The sequence below is a fragment of the Plectropomus leopardus genome, chromosome 4 (assembly GCF_008729295.1).
Source record: "Plectropomus leopardus isolate mb chromosome 4, YSFRI_Pleo_2.0, whole genome shotgun sequence".
In the NCBI taxonomy this organism is placed as follows: Eukaryota; Metazoa; Chordata; class Actinopteri; order Perciformes; family Serranidae; genus Plectropomus; species Plectropomus leopardus.
Window position 1 is genome coordinate 5769711 of NC_056466.1, and position 19796 is coordinate 5789506.

Here is a 19796-nt window from a genome sequence, read left to right on the forward strand (position 1 = left end):
AGAGACAATAATGTCAAAGTCAGAGATAAAATCCACTCACAGCTGATAACTGGACGACCTGATGGGACACTTCGCGTCCTCGCTGCGCTCCTGCTGCCCGCCTTTTATCAGCATTCCCGGAGGACAGGCTGCAGCTCCGGGACACGCAGCAGGAGCGTGATCGTTGCTCACACCCTGACTCAGAGTTGGGACGGCGGGGTCATCTGTGCCACATGTGATCCGCAATGGTTATTATAGCTGGTGTCTGGACAGAAGTGGCTGGAAGTGGACTTTTTCCACTTCAGTCTTAATCACTGTTTTCCTTCTTCATTTTATTCTGTCTCTGAGCTTCCATTTTTATAAGATAATTTGGGAATAAGATGCATCTTTCTGAGTTTATTTCAGTGACTTAATGCTTAACAGAAAGCATAATAAATATTGATTGTATGGCCAAATGTTAAAGTCCCAAAGAATGTTTATTCATATTGTATTTTTTTAATTATTATTTTAGAATGCCTTTTAACATCGGGCAAGGAACTACTGATGAAAATAAGCTCCCCAGCTAACTCTGCATTTATATATGTTTATATGTGAATTAATGCACATTGTCCCTTTTTAAATAAATTATAAATTATGAAAATTACAAATGTGCTAGTTTCTTAGGCAGAAAAGGTCTTATGAAAGATGCCAGGAAGTGGTATGATGGGATATGTCAGACCAACTAATTTTGGAGCTTGAATAATACTGAGGACTAAAAGTCAGGATATCTCAGACTCCTTTACTTCAATTTTGACTATTCTTTATAATTTTTTAAAATGTATTTCCTACTCTTTTATGGAAGAGCAATATTGAGTTAAGTTTGGACTACAGAGTCGGTGCATTCACTTACGTACTTCATCTTAAAAGAGTAAGAAACTTGGCTTCAAAATAAGTCTTTATTTTACAAGAAAGAATAGAGGATTTCATGTGACACAGAAATAAACCTTCAGTTCAAAACTACAAGAAGCTGTTAATGAAAACCACAACATACTGATGCAGATACAGAACACAAGGATAAAAAAACAACACACAACAACCCCAGAAACAAAACACGATGAAACCAGGTATTTTTTACACTCATGTCAACACAGACATGAAAAGAAATGCTGCAGTTAAAAGAAAACAGGTTATCAAAAGATAAGCCTGCAACATCTGTTTTACCAGATGTCCAAGAACTAAAAAGTGAGGTAAAAACACAAAAAAACAAACAAACCCAAAACAACAAAAAATCCAGTTTGAAATATCACAACCACTTTATCTTTTCCAGAACTCCTGTGTGAGCAGCATCATCATCATCATCATCATCATCAGGGACAGTCAGAGTCAGAAGATGGCATAGTGGGTTGAAAGAGGCCGTACACGCTCTGATTGTTAGTAATTCATGTCACTGTATCCCGAATAGGAGTCCTGGTTTTGCCCTCCGAAGCCCTGGTAGCCCTGGTACCCTTGCTGGTTCCCCTGCTGGTTCCCTTGCTGGTATCCCTGCTGGTTCCCCTGTTGGTACCCCTGCTGGTTCCCTTGCTGGTACCCCTGCTGGTACCCCTGCTGGTTCCCCTGCTGGTACCCCTGCTGGTTCCCCTGCTGGTACCCCTGCTGGTTCCCCTGCTGGTTCCCTTGCTGGTTTCCCTGCTGGTTCCCCCAGGATGACTGGTTGTCCCAGCCTGTGGAGTGAGATCAGACCAGTTTACTGTGTATATCTGATGCATTTTCCCTTGGATGCAAGATATTGAAACAAGGCATAAATGCAGCACCTTCATCCATACACTAAGGCCAAATCCTTCTAATCCATCTAATGCACCAAAGAGATGTTTCAAGCACAACCGCTCTTCATCAGACTAGATTTACAATGTGAGACGGGATCTTAAATACGTGTGTGAAGAGTCACGTGAACAACATACATGTCAATGAATACACACAAATATATAAATACAAATTCACACACAAAATACATGTGCAACGATGTGAATAAATATCTGTATTGTACCTGGTTCTTAGTTCAGAACTAAGAATAAACATCATCAGGCAACTACCAGTCTGCAGTGAAATTAGAGGAGCGGTAACACCTGCTGGACTCAATACATTCAGGGAGTCATGCACAAATAACCAATTACTGTTGGCAGGTTTCCTTTACAGATTTGTGCAAAACTTAAGCGATATTTTCAAAATGTTGATAAAACACAATTGCGAGATGACTGCATTTCCACTGAGTGATGTTCTGTGACTTTAAGAAGCACGGCGATGGATGTTCAAAACATCAGCAGGTTTATTTCTACAGAAGCCAACGCACTAGCCGTCATTATTGTAAATAGATGGTGACGTAGGCGTGTGATGCGAGCCATAATGGAAAGTCAAGCCAATTATACACTCAACTTTTGAATCGTTATGTGATGCAATAAAACCTCTTGTAGCGCCTGCTGCATCATGAGGGAGCCAGTCCCACCGACAAGCGCGTAGCATCATGTGACCAATAAAAGAAAGAAGTGTTTGCATTGTAGTTTTGCAAAATATGGCTTTTTCGAATTGCATGAAATTCCACCTAAAAAACTTTTATGGCGATAAATGGGAGTATTTAATATTTACAATTTCAGTTTGCACAATTTGAGGGTTAATGTCAATGTAACATTAACTAGCTGGCTGGTTAACTTGTTGGCTACCAATCTATCTGCATATGACTATCATTTTTTTGTTCTGCTTGTTATCAAGAAAAAGACCACGATGCATTAAAACGGCCTTAATCTTAGATGTTAAGAGACAGCCATGTAGCCCCAACACTTGAGCCAAAGACACAAGCAGTTTAATTCAGCTGCAGGGTTCAACTTTTTGACTCTGAAATTTTTTATTCACCATAATTATTGTACGTCTGTCCGCCCGTCACTGAGCTGGGGTAAGCCGTGCTGTACATGGAGTAGTCTCCTCCGTGGCCCTCGTTCTGACTTTGGGTCAGCATCTTCTTCTTCTCATCTCCGTACCCGTAGCTGTACGGGCTCTCCTGGTCAGCCGGTGGAGGCATCGACTGGTAGCTTTCAACCTTTGCCGTGTTCGAGTCGGAGCCAGAGACGGGCTGGGAGGCGTACGCGGCGCTGGCCTCCGGGTAAAAGGTGCCGTAGCCAGAGTCGACGCCTGATCCAGTGGAGCCGGTGTTTTTGGCTGTGGTGTTGGCTCCGTTGTTACCGTACAGTTTATCTGAGATGTAAAATCATTTTTAAACATTTATATTAGGATGTAATTTTTTAGGGATATGGGTGTATTTTGGGGATTAGTGAATACTCACGATAGCCTGCGCCAGTGCCGCTCTCATAACTGTAGTTAGCTTTTAAAATAAAGGAAAAAAAATTGCAGTTTAACTCACTGAAACCTGGAGCAACATCACTTTTCTTATGTTGCTTTCAGATGCCTTTCACAGGCATTTCAACCTTTGAGCAAATTCGTGCAATTTCTTTCAAATACATGGGGGGAAAAGCAATGAGCGACTTGGTAAGAAATGTTCCACCAACTGCAAGACATTTAGAATTTTTTTTTTAAGCTAGGAAAAAATATCTGGGAAAAAAAAGGAAAAAATGTTAAGAAAAAACAGTATTCATCACAATCAAAATTACATTTTCAAAGTTATGGTACAGAATTATTTGATTTTTTTTGCATTTCTTAAGGTAGTTTCCTTATTTATTTAAATTTATTTTTTGTCTTTTTAAAAACATATTTTAAAAGATAATTTTCTTGTACTTTTTACTTATTTTTTGCTAGTTTTTGCGTCTTTTCTTTTCCCATGTTTTGGAAAGAAATCAAGCCAATTTGCTCAGGTTTCAAAGGGTCAACTGGTTTCTTTACAGGTGTATTTAAAAGATCTTATGCTTTCTTTGTAAGACTACACTGACACCTAGTGAGTGCTGAATTATTTACTCTTGTTGTAGCTGGGTCCTGAGGAAAACTGTTTGCCTCTCCCCCGGCCTCGACCTCTGTGGGGGCCCCAGCCACGAGTCCCGGAGTCTGAAGGGATGCCGCGGATCGTGCCGAACCCTGGGATGTGCTGTCGAGCAGGAAACAGGAGATTTTACTCAAGAGAGTATGCTGACACTTACTGGTCAGCCGTATTCACCAGATAAACCACAGATCACACCATAAAAAAGATAAATTACCATGTCAGTGTAGGTGACCTTCTTCTTTAAAGGATTTCTGCTGGCGTTTGACACTCCGTTGTCATCCGGAAACAACTTCTCCAGAGCAGCGAGGGCAGCGTAGGCTTTTGCTTCCTTCTTATTAGAGCCTCTCCCTTTGAACTTCTGCCCATCAACCTCCACCTGACAGACAACAAAAAGGTCAAAACATAAAAAATGTATCAAGAATAAGATGATTGTTTTGCTTGTGAGCCTTTGCAAATTATAATGGAGCTGAATTTTGTAACCTTAACTTTCATAAATGTTTCTATTGTTCCTGGTTTCATGCAAGTAAAGAAAGTCTGCCAGCAGCTTGGATAATTCATGCAATGTATGATATAACGTGCTTATGCTAATATTTGTGGGGAAAAGGTGTCTAGAAAAAGTGTTTAGTTCGTGAAGCTTGTGAGTTACAATGGGAGCTTAATTTTGTACTTTTGTTTGCTATTGTCGCTAATAAGCCATGTTTTGATTTGATTGACAAGGAGACCAAAAAAAGCAATAGTTACAGACGATGAAAAACATAAAGCAAAAGAAAAGGTCAAACTATGACTTGATTTATATATTCAAAAAGGAGTGAGAAGAGGTAAAAATTTATTTAATCCCAATTCATCTCCATAAATCATTAAAATTGAATTAAGCAGCATCCTTGTTAATTTAAACCTACACTCCAACTAACTAAACATATATACATACACCCACATACCTACAATCAAATATCGACATTTCTTTCATTATTATTTACAGAAAAAAAGGGGAAGATAAATTAGAATAAATTTATCTTAAAAAGAACTGGAAAAAACTTGATCAAGCAAATGTATTATTATATAAATTAAAAAAAACTAAATATTAAGTAACCACATAAATCAACAGTAACCTCTGTATACAAATCATGTTTTTATACATTATTCTAAACTGGTTTCTGTCTGGACATTGTTTTAGCTCCACATTAAAACTGCTCCATAGTTAAACTCAGATTGATTTTGTGTGTGTTATTTGAATCAGTTTAACTTCACAGAAACCCCACTGTAGAGCGGCACAAAATTACACAAATACAAATGCTTAAAACATCGTGGGCCACTTGGCTGGCACATCTATAAATCACCATTGAGAACTGTTAAAATCAGATGCTATAACACGTTACAAAAATGTAAAAATCTTTAGTGGACTTTAAAATTTTGGGTTCATGTCAAACCCCCAAAACAAGGGATGAATTAAAAAACACATCAACAGCTTCTGATTATTGTTTTCGTTATGTTTCTTGCGTGCGATACTGCTGACTCACCTCCATGACAAAGCACTTTTCATGGGAGCCGCCCGTCTCTGCAGACAGCTCGTACTTCAGGCTGCGGCGTTTCTCATTCAGCTCCATCACGGGGTTCTTGCCATGTTTGGTCAAGATAGGACCCTGACCGCTCTGTTTGTAACAAACGGACAAACAACGGCTGTTAAACACACGACTACAATTGTTAGAGGAAACGCCAGGTCGGAGAAATTGTCATATTCCCTCAGATCACAGCGAGATCAATCCACCAATATATGATCAAGATGGATCAACTTTATAAAACCTAGAAGACAAGAATTTACAAGAGAAACCTGTACATAATGGAAATATTAACATTTTTCCTGCTTGTTCTGTGATGTATTTATTTTTGTGCGGCATCAGCAGTTAATGCCTGTGAAACACGGATGGCCATTTAGGATTGACGTGATAATTTTCACAAGTGACAAGTAAAAGTGCATTTTTTTCATTTTTCCTGTGTTATCTTTTTTAACAAATGTATACTATCTTTATTTGGGGCCTAATCGATCAAAGTGGAAATTCGATTTTGATTTTAAATTTCCTTTTACTTAATAAATATGGCTGTTGGTTAGGAAACTAATGGAAATGGACTTGAAGCGTGTGTTTCTCTCCCTCCTCTTTTTTTCTTCTTCTTTGTTTATTTCATTAATATATTTTTTCATATATATCTATTATTGTGTTCTTCCACTTGTTTACCTGCTAACTTGTCTTTTGGCTTCTACTTTTATTCACCTTTAAACACTTGGTTTTGTTGTGATTTATCGTCGCCAAAACAAGCTTGAAGTAAAGTTTTTGTCTTTTTTTGTAAATCTTCTGGCGGCCGATAAAATCAGAGCAAAAAAATTAAAAAATCAAACACAACTACAAACTCATCAACCTCTTACATATCGCTTTTTTTCTCTCTAAGGAAAGAAAATGCTGTATTATATCAAGTTTTTAAACAGAGGCGTCTTAATACACCAGAGGGAGGAACTGAGTACGTACGTCTTCTGATGTATTAGAGGTCGTGCTGGCAGCTTTCACTAACTCCTGGTTTCCTTCGCCATCAGCAGCGGACTCTGGTTTGGATTCTGAGCCCGTCGGAAGACCGAGATCCTGCAGGACCTGTGAATCACAAAAGTCAAAACATTAACAACTCTTGCTTCGTTTAAATACCCAGAGTAAGCTTTCAATGATCAGACCACGTGGCAACCCATGTAGAGAGAAAAACAGTCTTGCCTTGGTGGCTACATTCAGCTTGGAAGCTCGTTTTGAGGGCCCCGTTGCCTCGTAGGTTTTCCCATTTACATCAACAGCCATTGTGAAGACCGGCTCGTGTACTGGACCAGTCTGAGCCGTCAGTTGGTACTCCAGACCAGGTCTGTACTGGTTCAGACGCATGACGGCATTCATGCTGAAATCATCCGTGACTACAGAGAAAAGAAACAGTTTGAGAAAACTCAGAAATATGAGCAATCAAATGAATAAATAAGGAGATTAACCCTTTTTTTTTTTAAATAAGAGGGGATTTGGCAGCATTTCTAATTTCAATGCATGTATTCCCTCAAACTGTCAAGCCTGAAAATTTGTATGCAATTCAGCAAAGATGATTTCATATTAAGTTTCTCTTAGAGTCAAAACGTTCCTGATTCAGGGTTCAGGATCACAGCGACACAGGGGCACCGACTGGTGATTCTGGACCAAACAGTTCTGGGGAGATGAACTGTCCACTGAGGAGCTCTCTGCAGCACTACATATCTCTAGGGGCTCTTTTTTAAAAAAAACATATATATATATATATATATATATATATATCGCCACCACGGATAAGCCATACATATATATATATATGATATTTGCATATAACATCACATGCTATCATATATTGTATTTATTAATTTTATGTCTATCACTATGGTTGAATTCTCTGTTGTTACTATTATTGCTGTGCATCTCTCCCCCTCTCTCATTTTCTTTCCTTTCTGTCATTACTGTAATTTAATTGTTATTAGCAACATCTATTGCACATCTGTCCTTCGTCACTCTTCTTGAGGTTTCAACCATTTTTCCCCCGTTGCAGGTTTTTTTTTTGGGATGTCGTCTGCTGTAAATCCCTCTGAGGGAAACTGTGATTTGTGATAAGGGGCTTTTGAAATAAAACTGACTTGACTGCTCAGATAAACTTTATAAATTCAGTGTGTAAGATTTATGGAGATATATTGGCAGAAATTAAATAAATAAGATATGTTTTCTTTAGTGTATAATCACCTGAAAATGAGAATCAGTGGGTTTTCCTTACCTTAGAATGAGCGTTTATAACTACATAGGGAGCGGGTCCTCATCCTCACCATGTTGCACCGTCGTGTTTCTACAGTAGCCCAAAACAGACAAACTAAACACTGGCTCTACATAAGGCCATTCATGTTTCCGCATCAGCCACCATAGTTGGCAGCCTTTCCGTAACAAGAGCGTCGAAAAAACCCATTTGTTTCATGTTACGTGAAACTGCTTCATTAAGAGTATTAACCAGTTTAAATCACTGAGTGTGTTTTGGAGAGAAGAACCCTCAGCTGGTAATTTGGCTCCTGCTGAAGACCTCCCAAACATCCAAATCTTAAATTATCAGAGAAAAATGTGAGTACATATTAGCAGGCGCTGAGCTAGCAGCATCGGAGAAACCCAGATTTTTTATCATGAAACAGCTTGATCAAGTTTTTTTCCAGTTCTTTATATCCGGGTCTACGGAAGAGATCTCTGCAGATAATTCGGCGTACGGTAAAAACGTCAAGAAAACCTGGTTCAGAAAAAAGAAGCTCAGCACACTTTGGCAGTTGCTGAGCTAGTGGCACATCTCCGTAACGGCAAGCTGTGTCAGAGAAGCGCTGATTTGTAACGTTAAACTGGTTTATTCAGTGTTTTTACCATTTTCAATCAGCTGGTGCGATTGTTTTGGAGAGAAAGAGATCTCTGCAGATAATTCACCTCCAAAAAATCCCTCCTGAAGGAATCCTAACTGGGTAAAGTTTAAGATGGTTAGAATCTGCAATCCTCACCTTCAGGGCCCCTAAATCTCCCTAAATCTTACACTCTGTTCCTTTAAAACTTGCTTATGTATGTCATTCATTTGAGTTTTTTTTCCCAGTCAGACAGTGGATATGTGCATGTTGTGTTGTTATCCGGTTAATTCTTTGTGAAATGTCCGAGTACAAATTAAATGCTAATCATCTTTAATGTGTTCTTTAGACTGTGTGTGAAAACTGGACGGTTTAAACAAATGTATGCTAAACTGGATACTTTTTAGTGTTGTGGTAAAGTTTACAGTAAAGGACTGATTTGGCCTGGTGCATGCTGTGGTATCCATGGTCACTGAGGTTAGGTCAAGGGTAGCAGTCATCAATTTGAATTTTAGCCGATGATGCTCTGTAGTTTCACTTGCCAAATTCCATATTAATACTATGGCTTGTAGATGGAAAGCAACCTCAAAAGAAGGTCCGCTGATCACGTAGCTTGTCCACAAAGAAAAAAGTCCACCGGAGCTCTCAGTACAAATAGGCGGGAGTTGATTTGAGGGTACTCATTTTCCCCACTGCACCGCAGCAACGGATCTTAAGGTCCCCCCTCATGCCGAATCCCACTTTCACCCGTGTTTAGTGTCTTTTAAATAAGCTCAGCAGAACTGACAATATGTAATGTCACGGCAACCGATTTCACAATATCTGCGGTAAATTTCCCGACGGTTAGTATTACCGTTTTAATTATCACTAAAACCGTGTTAGTTTTTCATGCTTCCAAAAACTCACGGAAAACACCGCTCAGCATCAACCAAAGTTTGCAACAGTTTCCAAGATGCAGTCGCGCAGGTGACGTGGTTTTGTTTCGCTCTTCTGTTGTTTGCAGAGTCGCCGTGCAGTTGGCAAACCCAGTGATGCTACTGATCCCTTGTCCTGATCTACAGTGACACAGACACTCACGCAAGCATTTTAAAGACAGACTAACTTTAATGTTACTGCACATTTTATAGCGTTTTACGTTTACATAAATTATTGAATGTTATTATTCGAATGTTGATGCAAACAAAAAAAAAATACATATAACTAATTGTATTTTTGGGTTTCAATATAAAACTTGGCGGGATGAGTCCAGTGTGTGTATCAGCACATTTTAACAATAACGTGACGATTTTGCTCGCTATAATCCTGATATGACATTTTCATACCATTGCATGTCTAGTCAGGTTCATATTGTGTCATGGAGTTAAATGTAAAGACTTCAATAATATATAATTACAGCTCATTTAACAGTAAAAAGGCTCAGCCTAAACCAGGAACACGGATATTCATTACTAACATGATTTCCTCGGAAAACGCTTCTGGAACTTGAGAAACTTCCTCTGTTTGCTGTTGAGTTGCGGCTCCTCCCCTTCTTTGTCCACCTCTGTGTAAGGTCTCTTAGATGGCAGGTTGTAGTGTCCAGCAGGTGTTATCTGGGCTGTATGAAACAGCAGAAACAAGAATTAAAAAATGAATGTTTTCAGTGAACTACATAAAAAAGGGGAAAGGACATAGATCACTAGGTACCTGTGCCATCTCTGCTGCTGCCTCCTCCTGATTTCCGTGGCTTTGAAGGTTTGTAGTCCATCCCCAACACCTTGTGCATCTGTCCAAATGCGCACAGCCTCAAGGCAAACTAAGGAAAATGTAAAAGTTAGGAACTACGTTCAAAAATTCGTGTGTTTTCGGGTGCATGTATGAGCAGTCTCATCTCACCTGAGCACTCTGCGTGATGTCTTCGCGCTGTTGCAGAGTCAGATACGCAGTGGCGTCGACTGGTTCCTTCTCACATGGATCTTTTATTCCAGGGCCGTCTTTGCACAGATACAGTTAAATTAGTGTATTGAAGTTTATGCAAGTGTTTAAACATTTGTGCCGGTTTGACAGCTCAATAAAAGAAAACAAAAGTTTACCATCCAAGAGGATTCCAGATGCAACGCACTCCAAAACTCTGCGCAACGACTCGCCTACTCCCATTGGTCTCTCAGATGTACCAATAGCCTTCTCCACCAGCAGTTCAAGTGGCTACGTAGAAACAAGTAAACAGAGTATAGACCATGCACAAGATCCAAGCTAGAGTCAAGATCATGGTTTTGATCTAAGAGCTAGAGAGGAGCTGCCAAAAATGAGGCTGTAGAATAAAGAAGCCAAAACATCTTGTTCGCCCCCTGGTGGCCGGCCACAGTGTAGGTCATAAACCCCGCCCCCTCCATGTTAGCAGATGGAACATTGGCCAAACTGAATACTTGACAAATAATTATAATTTTTTTTTTCCAAAGATGGTGTCTGTCATTTTAGGTAGTTCTTATCAAGTTGATGTATATTCAATTTTTTCTTTCTTTTTTTTTTAATACATTTGGTTTCAATTTGTTATTTGATGCAATAAAATGGGTGTATGATTGACAGCTATGTCTGCCATTCGGTGTCCCCGCAATCACTTCCTGTTCTCTATAGTCAGACAGATGTGTTGGCAGGAACTTTACCATTACTGTGCAGTCTCTGGCTTCAGATGATGTCACCATCATGATATTTTGGCTTAATTTTTGTACAAATTTTTGGCCTAAGTAGAGACACATTGTCCATCTTTATATACAGTCAATGATTTATACATAAACAGTGTCCTCACCCATCCTGAGAGTGGTGTCCAGGTAGGAACGCGGTTACATAAGTCTCTCATAATCCGGATCACAATGACGGCAGAAGACAGGTTGTTGACTTTGGCCTGGAGACACAAACAAAAGCCAGTTCAGTCAGAGGACGTCATCTCGACCCTACAAGTTAAAAAAAAAAAAAAAAGACCCCAAAAAATAGGCACATACACGTCAGAACAACTGAGCTGATCTCCACATCAACAAAACATGTCACACATTTTTGTCCACATGCCATTTGTTGTGGTCAAACGAAGAAAACTTTTCACGAATCACGACAGTTGATAGAGAGAGCTCAGTCTGACAGAAGACATTTTGGTGAATCAAATTATATGCTGGTGCCAATACCAATGATTTATCCCAATGTGTCATTGGTATGGATCAGCAGATCACTTTTCATGAGTTAGTAGGTAAAACTCTGAAACTCTCCTCTCTTATAAGATTATGGACTATATCAACAACAACTGAGAGCACATTTTCACAGTGTTACTGTCTCGAAATAGATTTTAAAGAGAGACCACTCAAAGAAACACTTCGTACAAATAAGGACGTGAATGCAAACCTGGAACCACTTGGCGTGGCGGAGGGACGCCAAGGCAGTTAGGCATTTCTGCCTGTCCAGAACGTCCGGCGGATCATCGACTGTTTGCGTTTCTATTGACGAGGTAGGGTAAGAAGAAAAGGTACAGTTTGACCAAGGGGGTCGGCTCTGTCTTGCAGCTCAGGGAGTAGCAGCTTTTACCAAACCAGCAGCAGCAGGGAAAGGGGGTCTCAAGTACCTAAAGTTTAAATATTTGGTCCCATAAAGCATAACAGCTCCCAGTCACAGATTCCAGCTAACTTTGCCACAGTGCGTGAAAGTGGAAGTAAAAACTGTCATAAAGACATTGCACAGCATGTTGTTAATATACTGCACTGGGCACACTATGATAAATACCCCCTTTCCTCAGCCCCTTAGCTTGGGTTTGCTGCTTCCCACCCCTCCTGAGACAGTGTCCAGTTGGTCAAAGGTCCAGCGTTCCTAAAAAAACTTGACAGACTAAAAGGTAATCAATTGTAAATCACAAGCATTTAGAAAATCTTCACGACTGCCCCACACTGCAGCAAAACTGATAGAGTGCCTGATCTAATAGTGTCTAAAAGAAACGACCTTAAGAGAGTAAAAACACAAAGGGCCATACCAGCTTTGTGCAAGTTTTAGCTCATTTTCTACACTACAAATACAATTCAACTAATCTTTCCTCCAAAGTTAGGCTTCTGCAAGTGATTTCCATTCTGCGCAACAATGACCGCTGTGTGATAGGACAGATAAAAACTGAAAAACAAACGACCAGAAGCAAAGCATGGCTGCAACAGGGCTGCTTAACAAAAGCCAAAATTGTAAACGTGGTGATATTGAACTGGCACAATTATCTGCACTACGCATCCTTATTCAAAATAGCTGAACTGTCAAGTTACACATTAAAAAATATCCATCACTTAAAAGCCAAATATATCTGGCACTAATGTTGCGCCCCATTAAGAATCTTTTTTTATTAGAATAGACATCGGCTGTTCCAAGATTCGTCAATTTGTTTATTTTTTGCGTGCGTAACCACTAGAGTTTTTGCATCACCTTCTTATATCCTGCTCCATCGATACTCCATCTCTGAAGGCTAGTGATAAACTGCTGTAGCTGGTGGGCCAACTGTTAGCTCCTGCAGCTTTTCTCTCCACTGTTCTGTTCACTTTCTCCTGGTATTATGTTCAACGCTGCACACAATTCAATTCAACAATAAAGTTACTGGATTAACAAAGTTGATGAGGTGAAAAAATAAAGCTGTCCGAGCTAAAGAGACTGTTAAAGGTCAATTAGTAAATAATCTGCTTGGTCGCTAATGGGACAATAAGGTCACACAGTTAATAAAAAAAAATTGTACCATTCATTTTTTTCCCTTAAACGGTCTGCAAACCATTGTTCTTTTGTAGAAAACAGCTCCTGATGAACACCTGACTAGACAGTTTACTTAATAGGGAGCATCTGATTTGATTCACCGGTGTAACTCTTCAAACTGCAAAAGTCTGAATGATTGTGTAATCTTAAATCATGATCACAATTATTATACCATTTTAACTGTGCAGCCCCAGAGTGCAGTATGGTAAATGGACTAAAACTGCACTGAGACTGGTATGGTTCTGTATGTGGGGCTTCAGCACTCCACTTGACCTTTAAATGAACTCACTGAAACTCCCATTTAAATACAACTCATGCTAATGTACACAGAAGCCTTAAAAACACTTCACTAACCAACACATTAATATCTGAACAAACTGCGATTAGATTGTTTCTACATTTTTCCTGTCTGGCTGAATTTTAAAGACAGAGAAACGTCCTCGTTGTCAGTGTTACGTATAGATCAGTTTTGCTGCAGCTGGTGCCAAATGTACATATTCAGCATCAAGAACATGCAATGCGCGCTTTAACTTGTTATTCTTGAAAAGCCTTCACTTTAAACATGAAAACAATTCAGCAAGAATAAACAAAGTTGTTTTTCTTTGACTGTTGCATTTTTATCAACATGTGCAGAATGTACCAGCGACTTATGAGGAAATGCAGTGCTGGCAAACGGCTTTTTTTCCCAATAACGACGACAGGACTCTCGAGCCAGTGAAGAGCCAACATTCATTGGTTGTTCACCGGCATTGGTCTGAGACAGACACTGTACAAGCTCCACTGAGGGCTAATGGGATGAGGATGGACAACGTGTGTGGCGTTTCAGTTGTCGGAGCAGAGTTCAGATGAGTGGAGCGGTACAGTGTCTGCATACAGAGGACACAGATCAGGCCTCTAGGAGCTGATATTGGAGATTGGACACACATACGTACCTTCTGTAACTTCCTCCTCTGCACCTTTTTCTTCTGCAGGTCTACTCTCTGTCAAAGTCCTGACCAGCGGTGACGTCAGGTGGATAGTGAGAGTCAAGGCTGACTCCTTGGTGCTTGCCACAACGAGAGTTGCATCCCCTGGACACTGGCTCACTGTATATGACCCAGCTGAATTTGTCTTTAAAAAAAGAGGAACAAAATGTTAGGAAACCAAGAAATAAAGACAAAACTCTAAAAATGTGAATGTTTTTTGTGGAAAATGGCATAGGTGCTCAGTTCTACCTCCAACTGTTCAGTTAACTTTTCAGCCACTTGATTGAGCAGAGTGATGGTGGGCTTGTTGGAGCAAAGCAGCACCAGCTCCACCTCCTTGTCCCCCTTCAGCAGGAGTCCCTTGGCCACCAGACCGACCCTCATAACTCCACGCAGGACACGGTCTTGTGAATCATTGCTTTTACTGTTAGGAGGAAAACAAAATAAAAACGATTTTAAAAATGTTGCTTTATAAAAAAAAAAGGGCAGTTGGTAAATGTAGATATGCTGCTCACCTCCCGGCCTCTGTATCATTTTTGTCATCTTTCAGCTTATCCATCTGGTCAGACACAGTCTTAAGAGCACATTCCACACGGGTGACAATAGTCTGCACCGCCTCCAGCTCCTCTGGTGAAGGATACACTTCAGAGTGTTTGGCCATCACGTGGCGATCATACGGCCCTGTATGCACCTTATTGGCTGCAGTGTCCTTTATTGGGAAATCAGAAAATTAAAGTTTATAGTCTAATCTTATATATTAAGTTTAAAAAATTAAATAAATAAATTACGAGGAGCATTTGTTAAAAGCAGTTCTGGCCTTTCCTATCCAGTTTATTGCAACTTACATGTAGGGCTGTACCGGACTCAGTATTATGGCAGTTGAATCAGATTTGGGTTTTTTTCCCCATATGAAGTTTGAAGGGGCTCAGCAGGACGTCCAGTGTGAAAGCAGCATTCACTTAATATAGTAAACAACCAAACAGCGCTAACAGCGGATTGGAAGTGTGCAACATCATTTACCAATCTAGGTCGACTGAAGGGTGTCCGACTGATGATTCAAATATCTGACTTCCAAAGGACAGCCCTCGCAACATGTATTCCAGTTAAACAGCAATCTCATGCAATAAGTAAAAATACAAGTGGGAAGTATAATATTAATACTTAGGAAGTGTGTGATTTCAAAAAAAAAAAAAAAAACGTGGAAAAATAAACACGCACCATAATGAACTCTCATGCAAGAGGAAGCGCAATATTTTTAAAGTGCAAAAGAAACTGGAAAACATTAGTTGTTCAGTTTTAACGTGCCAGTTTGAAGAAGTGGATTAAATGACTCAGATTAAAAAACAAACAAACTATGAATTATCAAGTCTCTGGGGGATGAGTTAGCAGGTGAAACAAGAACCTTATGACGCCGAGGTTCCTCAACCTCCTCCATGGAGGCGATGTAATCATGATATTGTCTCAGCTCCTCCTCGTAGCACAGGCAGTCATACCAGTAACGCAGCTCCTCGTATCTGGAGGGAGGAAGAATAACAAGATGAGGACATCTCTGAAGCGCCAGTGTTCAAGCCAGGTTTTACAACAATATAGTAACAATACGCAAGGTGCGGATCAATATGTTGTTTCAATGATCCAATGTCATTGATAAAAAGTATAAACAACACTATATATATCACCATCTTTAAGATATACTGTACCTTTTTTTAAAATGGCATGGCTTAGTTGTGTTACTTCCGTCCAAGCGCACCAGCGACTAGAGGTCCGATCGGGCCCCAAAAACATCAGGCCCGACCCTACACGACCCCGCACAGTTTCTGTCTAAGCCTGACCCACAGCAGCAGTTTTCGTCGCAAGCCCAATTAAAAAATTTGCTCTGTATAAATAGACCAATTGTATATCACATTATACATATTATGATCTTTTTTTTTTTTTTAAATCAAAACATGTAATACAAGCTAGTGTTTCTTCACACCACTTCTCCTCTCCGTCCTGCTTTTCTGTCATCTCATGCATGACAGGTTCGGCAAAGCAGGCGGCGCCCCTCGGTGCGTCTACTTCACAAAGCGATGGCGATGCAGCGATGTCGCTCTCCACTGCATGTTATTTACATCTCTTCCATTGCTGGGGAGGGGGAAGCAGAAACTGCCAACCAATTTGTCTTGCAGCCCCCCTTTCTCTTTCTCTCGTTTTCCATCCCTCTCTCGCCTGCTCTTTCTCTCCCCGGTTCTCCAGATGTTCCGTCACATTCCCTCTCTCTCCACCCTTTTCTCCCTCTTTCCTTCTTAATTTAGTCCATTAAAATTCCTGACAATTTAAGCCTGACACAGTTCACAATGGTTTCATTAAAATAATTAAATACATACATGTTAATTTGGCGAGAACCTGACCTGATTGAAGCCTGAGGGAATAGTGAGAAATTATAGCCTGGCCGGTGCAGAATAAAAGCTCTACTAGTGGAGAGAGATGATGATGAGCAGCCATGAGAAAGACAATGAGGCTATTTAAAAATATCATCTCATATTCACTGCAGGTCCCTAAATTAAAAAGTCTTGTTCTGGCAGAGTTTATGATATCAGCAAATATGGTATTGTTGCCCAAAGAATTCATATAAAACTGTATTGTGATACATTTTGTGATTTACACCCCCAGTGGTGACACGAAAATAATCATTTTTATCAAAGTTAGCAGGAGCTTCTAAGGCTTGAGTTACCCACTGAGTTTTATTATAGAATTACACATTTTTAGCTTAAGATTCGGAAGCAAGAAAAAAGTAAGAAAGTACTAAATGGACTAAAAATATTACAAAAATAGAAATAACACAAAATTAAAATGATATAAAACCACACATTTCTCTTGCATAGATTATTAGATGTAAATATTTACTAACCACACAAATATCCTTCAGCTCAACACTGGTTTGTATTTGTTAGAAAAACTGAGGAAAGGACAATAAGTGAAAATGAAAGCAAAAATTCACATCACATTGAATGGCTTTGCTATTTAATTTAACACCAGTGCCAGGGAGATAACGGCAAACAGCCATGAAAAAGACAATGAGGTTAATTACCGATATCATCTCATTTTGATCGTAGGCCCCTCAATTGAATAAAAGTGAGAATGAGAACCATGCAAGTTAGCCTTTTGTATCAAGCAGCAAATGAGTTTTTGCATTAATTTGTCTTTCTTGACATGGCATGTCTTTTGATGCAACTACTGCACATCACAATGTAAATGCTAAAATGATTTAGGGTGCAGCCCTAAGTCCACCCATGTTAGAGCTACATTATGACTCACTGACTTACAAAAAAATACATTTGCAGTTATGTTACATGTAAGGATACACTATATTGGATTTTTTGCAGATATCCAGATACACAACAACTAATTTGGCCCATAATGCATACTCTAATTGTGATGGCCCACCAGCAGATGGAGACATAAAATACAATGCTTTATGGTGTATATATTATTCATTCATTGTGCAAAATAAGAAAAATACTTGAAGTTAGAGTTTATGTTTTGTACATGTTCATTGTGTCAATAATAATATATATTTTTTAAAAATCGGTTTGTGATAGCGAAAGAAATCAGCATGATGGATGTTTCTGATATTTCATTTTACAGTCAATATCTGCTAATATTATTGTGCATCCCTTTTCACACAATGTGAAAGGTTAGCTGCAATAATACTCTTTAACATGATGAAGTAACATCATGTAACAATGCTGTTTTTCTTTGCCTCCATCGCCCATCACTTACAACATGACAGCTACTTTTGCACTATTTCCACCTTAGATTATATATACATATTCAGTTTTTCTATAATCATTGTAAATATTCACATAACATGTGTGCATAGTTTTATATTTATACTGTGTAAGATGCTGTGCAACTTCCTACTGTGCAATATTTCACCACTTCTTGTGCAATAAAGTTCATAAGCTATATTTCTTAATATCTACAGTAAAATACTACACACCATTTGTGTGTATTTCAGTTATCCTCCTGTGCAGCTATCAATCATGTATATACAGTATCTGGATAACTAAAAGGTATATGTAATGTTTATACATTTTATATTATTTGATCTCAATTATATTTTGTAATATTTTATCCTTTTTTGCACTCAAACATTTTGTGCACTTTTCTTTTTGGCTCTTGAGCTGCTGTAAATTTTCCCAGTATGGAATTAATAAAGTAAATAATAACAAATATCCCAAAAGATTCTAGTAACAACTAATTTCGTTATGCAGAACAAAAGTCTAGGACTTTTTCAAAAATGTTCCAAATTTTTACAAATTCCATGTTTCCAGGCCTGGAAAATGAGACAAAAAATTCAATTACTTTCTCCAGTTTTCCATGACTGTGGGAACCCTGGCATGTGCATGTGCATGCTCATGATGTTATTTTGTTACTATTGAGCCTTTACTATCAATGCAGCATACATTTTTATTTAATATTAATGTAAAATAAAGTCCTTTTTGTGCAATATATAATTCAACTGCCTGGCCCTTTATTTTACCCATTCACCACATGCTATGTGTGCAGTGTTACCTCTCAAAGTCGTGCGGGAGGAGACGGTGTCCCTGTTGTATGAGACTGTCCCAGTACAGCAGCTCCTCGTACGCCTGATGCTCATCCCAGCGTGATGCAGCTGACGCCATGCTGTCACGACTTCCGGGCCGAAGCTTTCGCCTCTTTGAGCGAGAAAAAATAACATTTGTCAGTGTGTGCACACCTGGAAAGCTAAGCTTCAGTATCAGACAAACGTTTAGACACTGTTTATCACTCAAAAATGCGTCAAAGTGTGTCCAAACGTTTGGTACTGTAGCTGTCAGTGCAAAGGTCAGTTCAGATGTAATGAATGATATCAGCTAACGTTATGGGATACACATCTGTGTTGAGCTAGTGGCTAACAAGCTAACGTTACGCAAAAAACTTAACAAATAATACTTTCATCGCTTAGTTTGCCACAAATTGAAAACATGTGATCTCCTACAGGTGCCCAACGACACTGATATTTACCCTCCCATCCTATTTTTAACAAAGGTACTGCGACAAGCTGTAACGTTGGCTCTGGCTAGCTAATGTTTATAACCCTAACCGCCCACTTCGTGCTAACGGGTTAGCTCCTGTCGGTCAGCACGCCGCCGCCATTTTTAAATGCTAAACTCAAGTGTCCACTTCAAATGAATCCACTGACTCGAGTCTCAGTGTCGTTTATGTTTTAAGGTCTTACCTTCGACAACGAATAAATAAAAGGATGAAGACGTGTTTGCGGTATCGTTACTGTCGACCACTGGAGGGCCTAAAGATGGCTGCTTTTTCTTCTTCTTTGGTTTTACCGGCGTACCGTAAACAAACGTTAAACGCTGTTGAATGCCGCCACCTACTGTCTGTACTGTACCAGAGATTGTGTTGCCAGGGCAACCGCTTGACTTTATTATACATCCATGGGTCAGCCACTGCGTTAATGAAAGGTATTGTATACATTTTTTGTTTTTTAAATTGCTTTAATAAAACCAAACTTCGTTTTTTGTGGATGTTTTTATATCATGCATTTTGTAATTATTTCAATACTATTTTTATTATATTAAATTGACTTTTTGTTTTTTCTACTATACATTTTACACAGATTTTGTTACTAGATTAAATGCATTTATTTTTTTTAACGTTTATTTTGTTTGTTTATTTTATTAAGTTACTTTTATTTTCAGATTATTATGATTTAATATTGACAATTTTTTAT

General features: G+C 39.2%; 1 protein-coding gene across 2 annotated transcripts; it reads right to left on the reverse strand.

The window, feature by feature from the left end:
- Nucleotides 1–900: 900 nt before the first annotated feature.
- Nucleotides 901–19375, reverse strand: LOC121941743 (interleukin enhancer-binding factor 3-like). 2 transcript variants are annotated; one of them, XM_042484607.1, is made up of 21 exons: nt 19287–19375; nt 18602–18744; nt 15450–15561; nt 14563–14756; nt 14297–14471; nt 14015–14192; nt 11712–11791; nt 11128–11223; nt 10415–10526; nt 10218–10315; nt 10029–10137; nt 9799–9939; nt 6691–6881; nt 6457–6576; nt 5455–5586; nt 4152–4313; nt 3916–4042; nt 3290–3328; nt 2863–3201; nt 1658–1679; nt 901–1477 (listed from the first exon to the last, which is right to left on the reverse strand). In XM_042484607.1, exons 2-21 carry the CDS (start codon nt 18709–18711, stop codon nt 1390–1392), a joined length of 2625 nt encoding a protein of 874 aa, XP_042340541.1. In that variant the 5' UTR covers nt 18712–18744; nt 19287–19375; the 3' UTR covers nt 901–1389. The 2 variants fall into 2 exon arrangements, with proteins under 2 accessions (XP_042340541.1, XP_042340540.1); XM_042484606.1 differs by lacking the exons at nt 901–1477; nt 1658–1679; nt 2863–3201 and having other exon boundaries at nt 3208–3328; nt 11712–11803.
- Between the last annotated feature and the right edge of the window lie 421 nt (nt 19376–19796).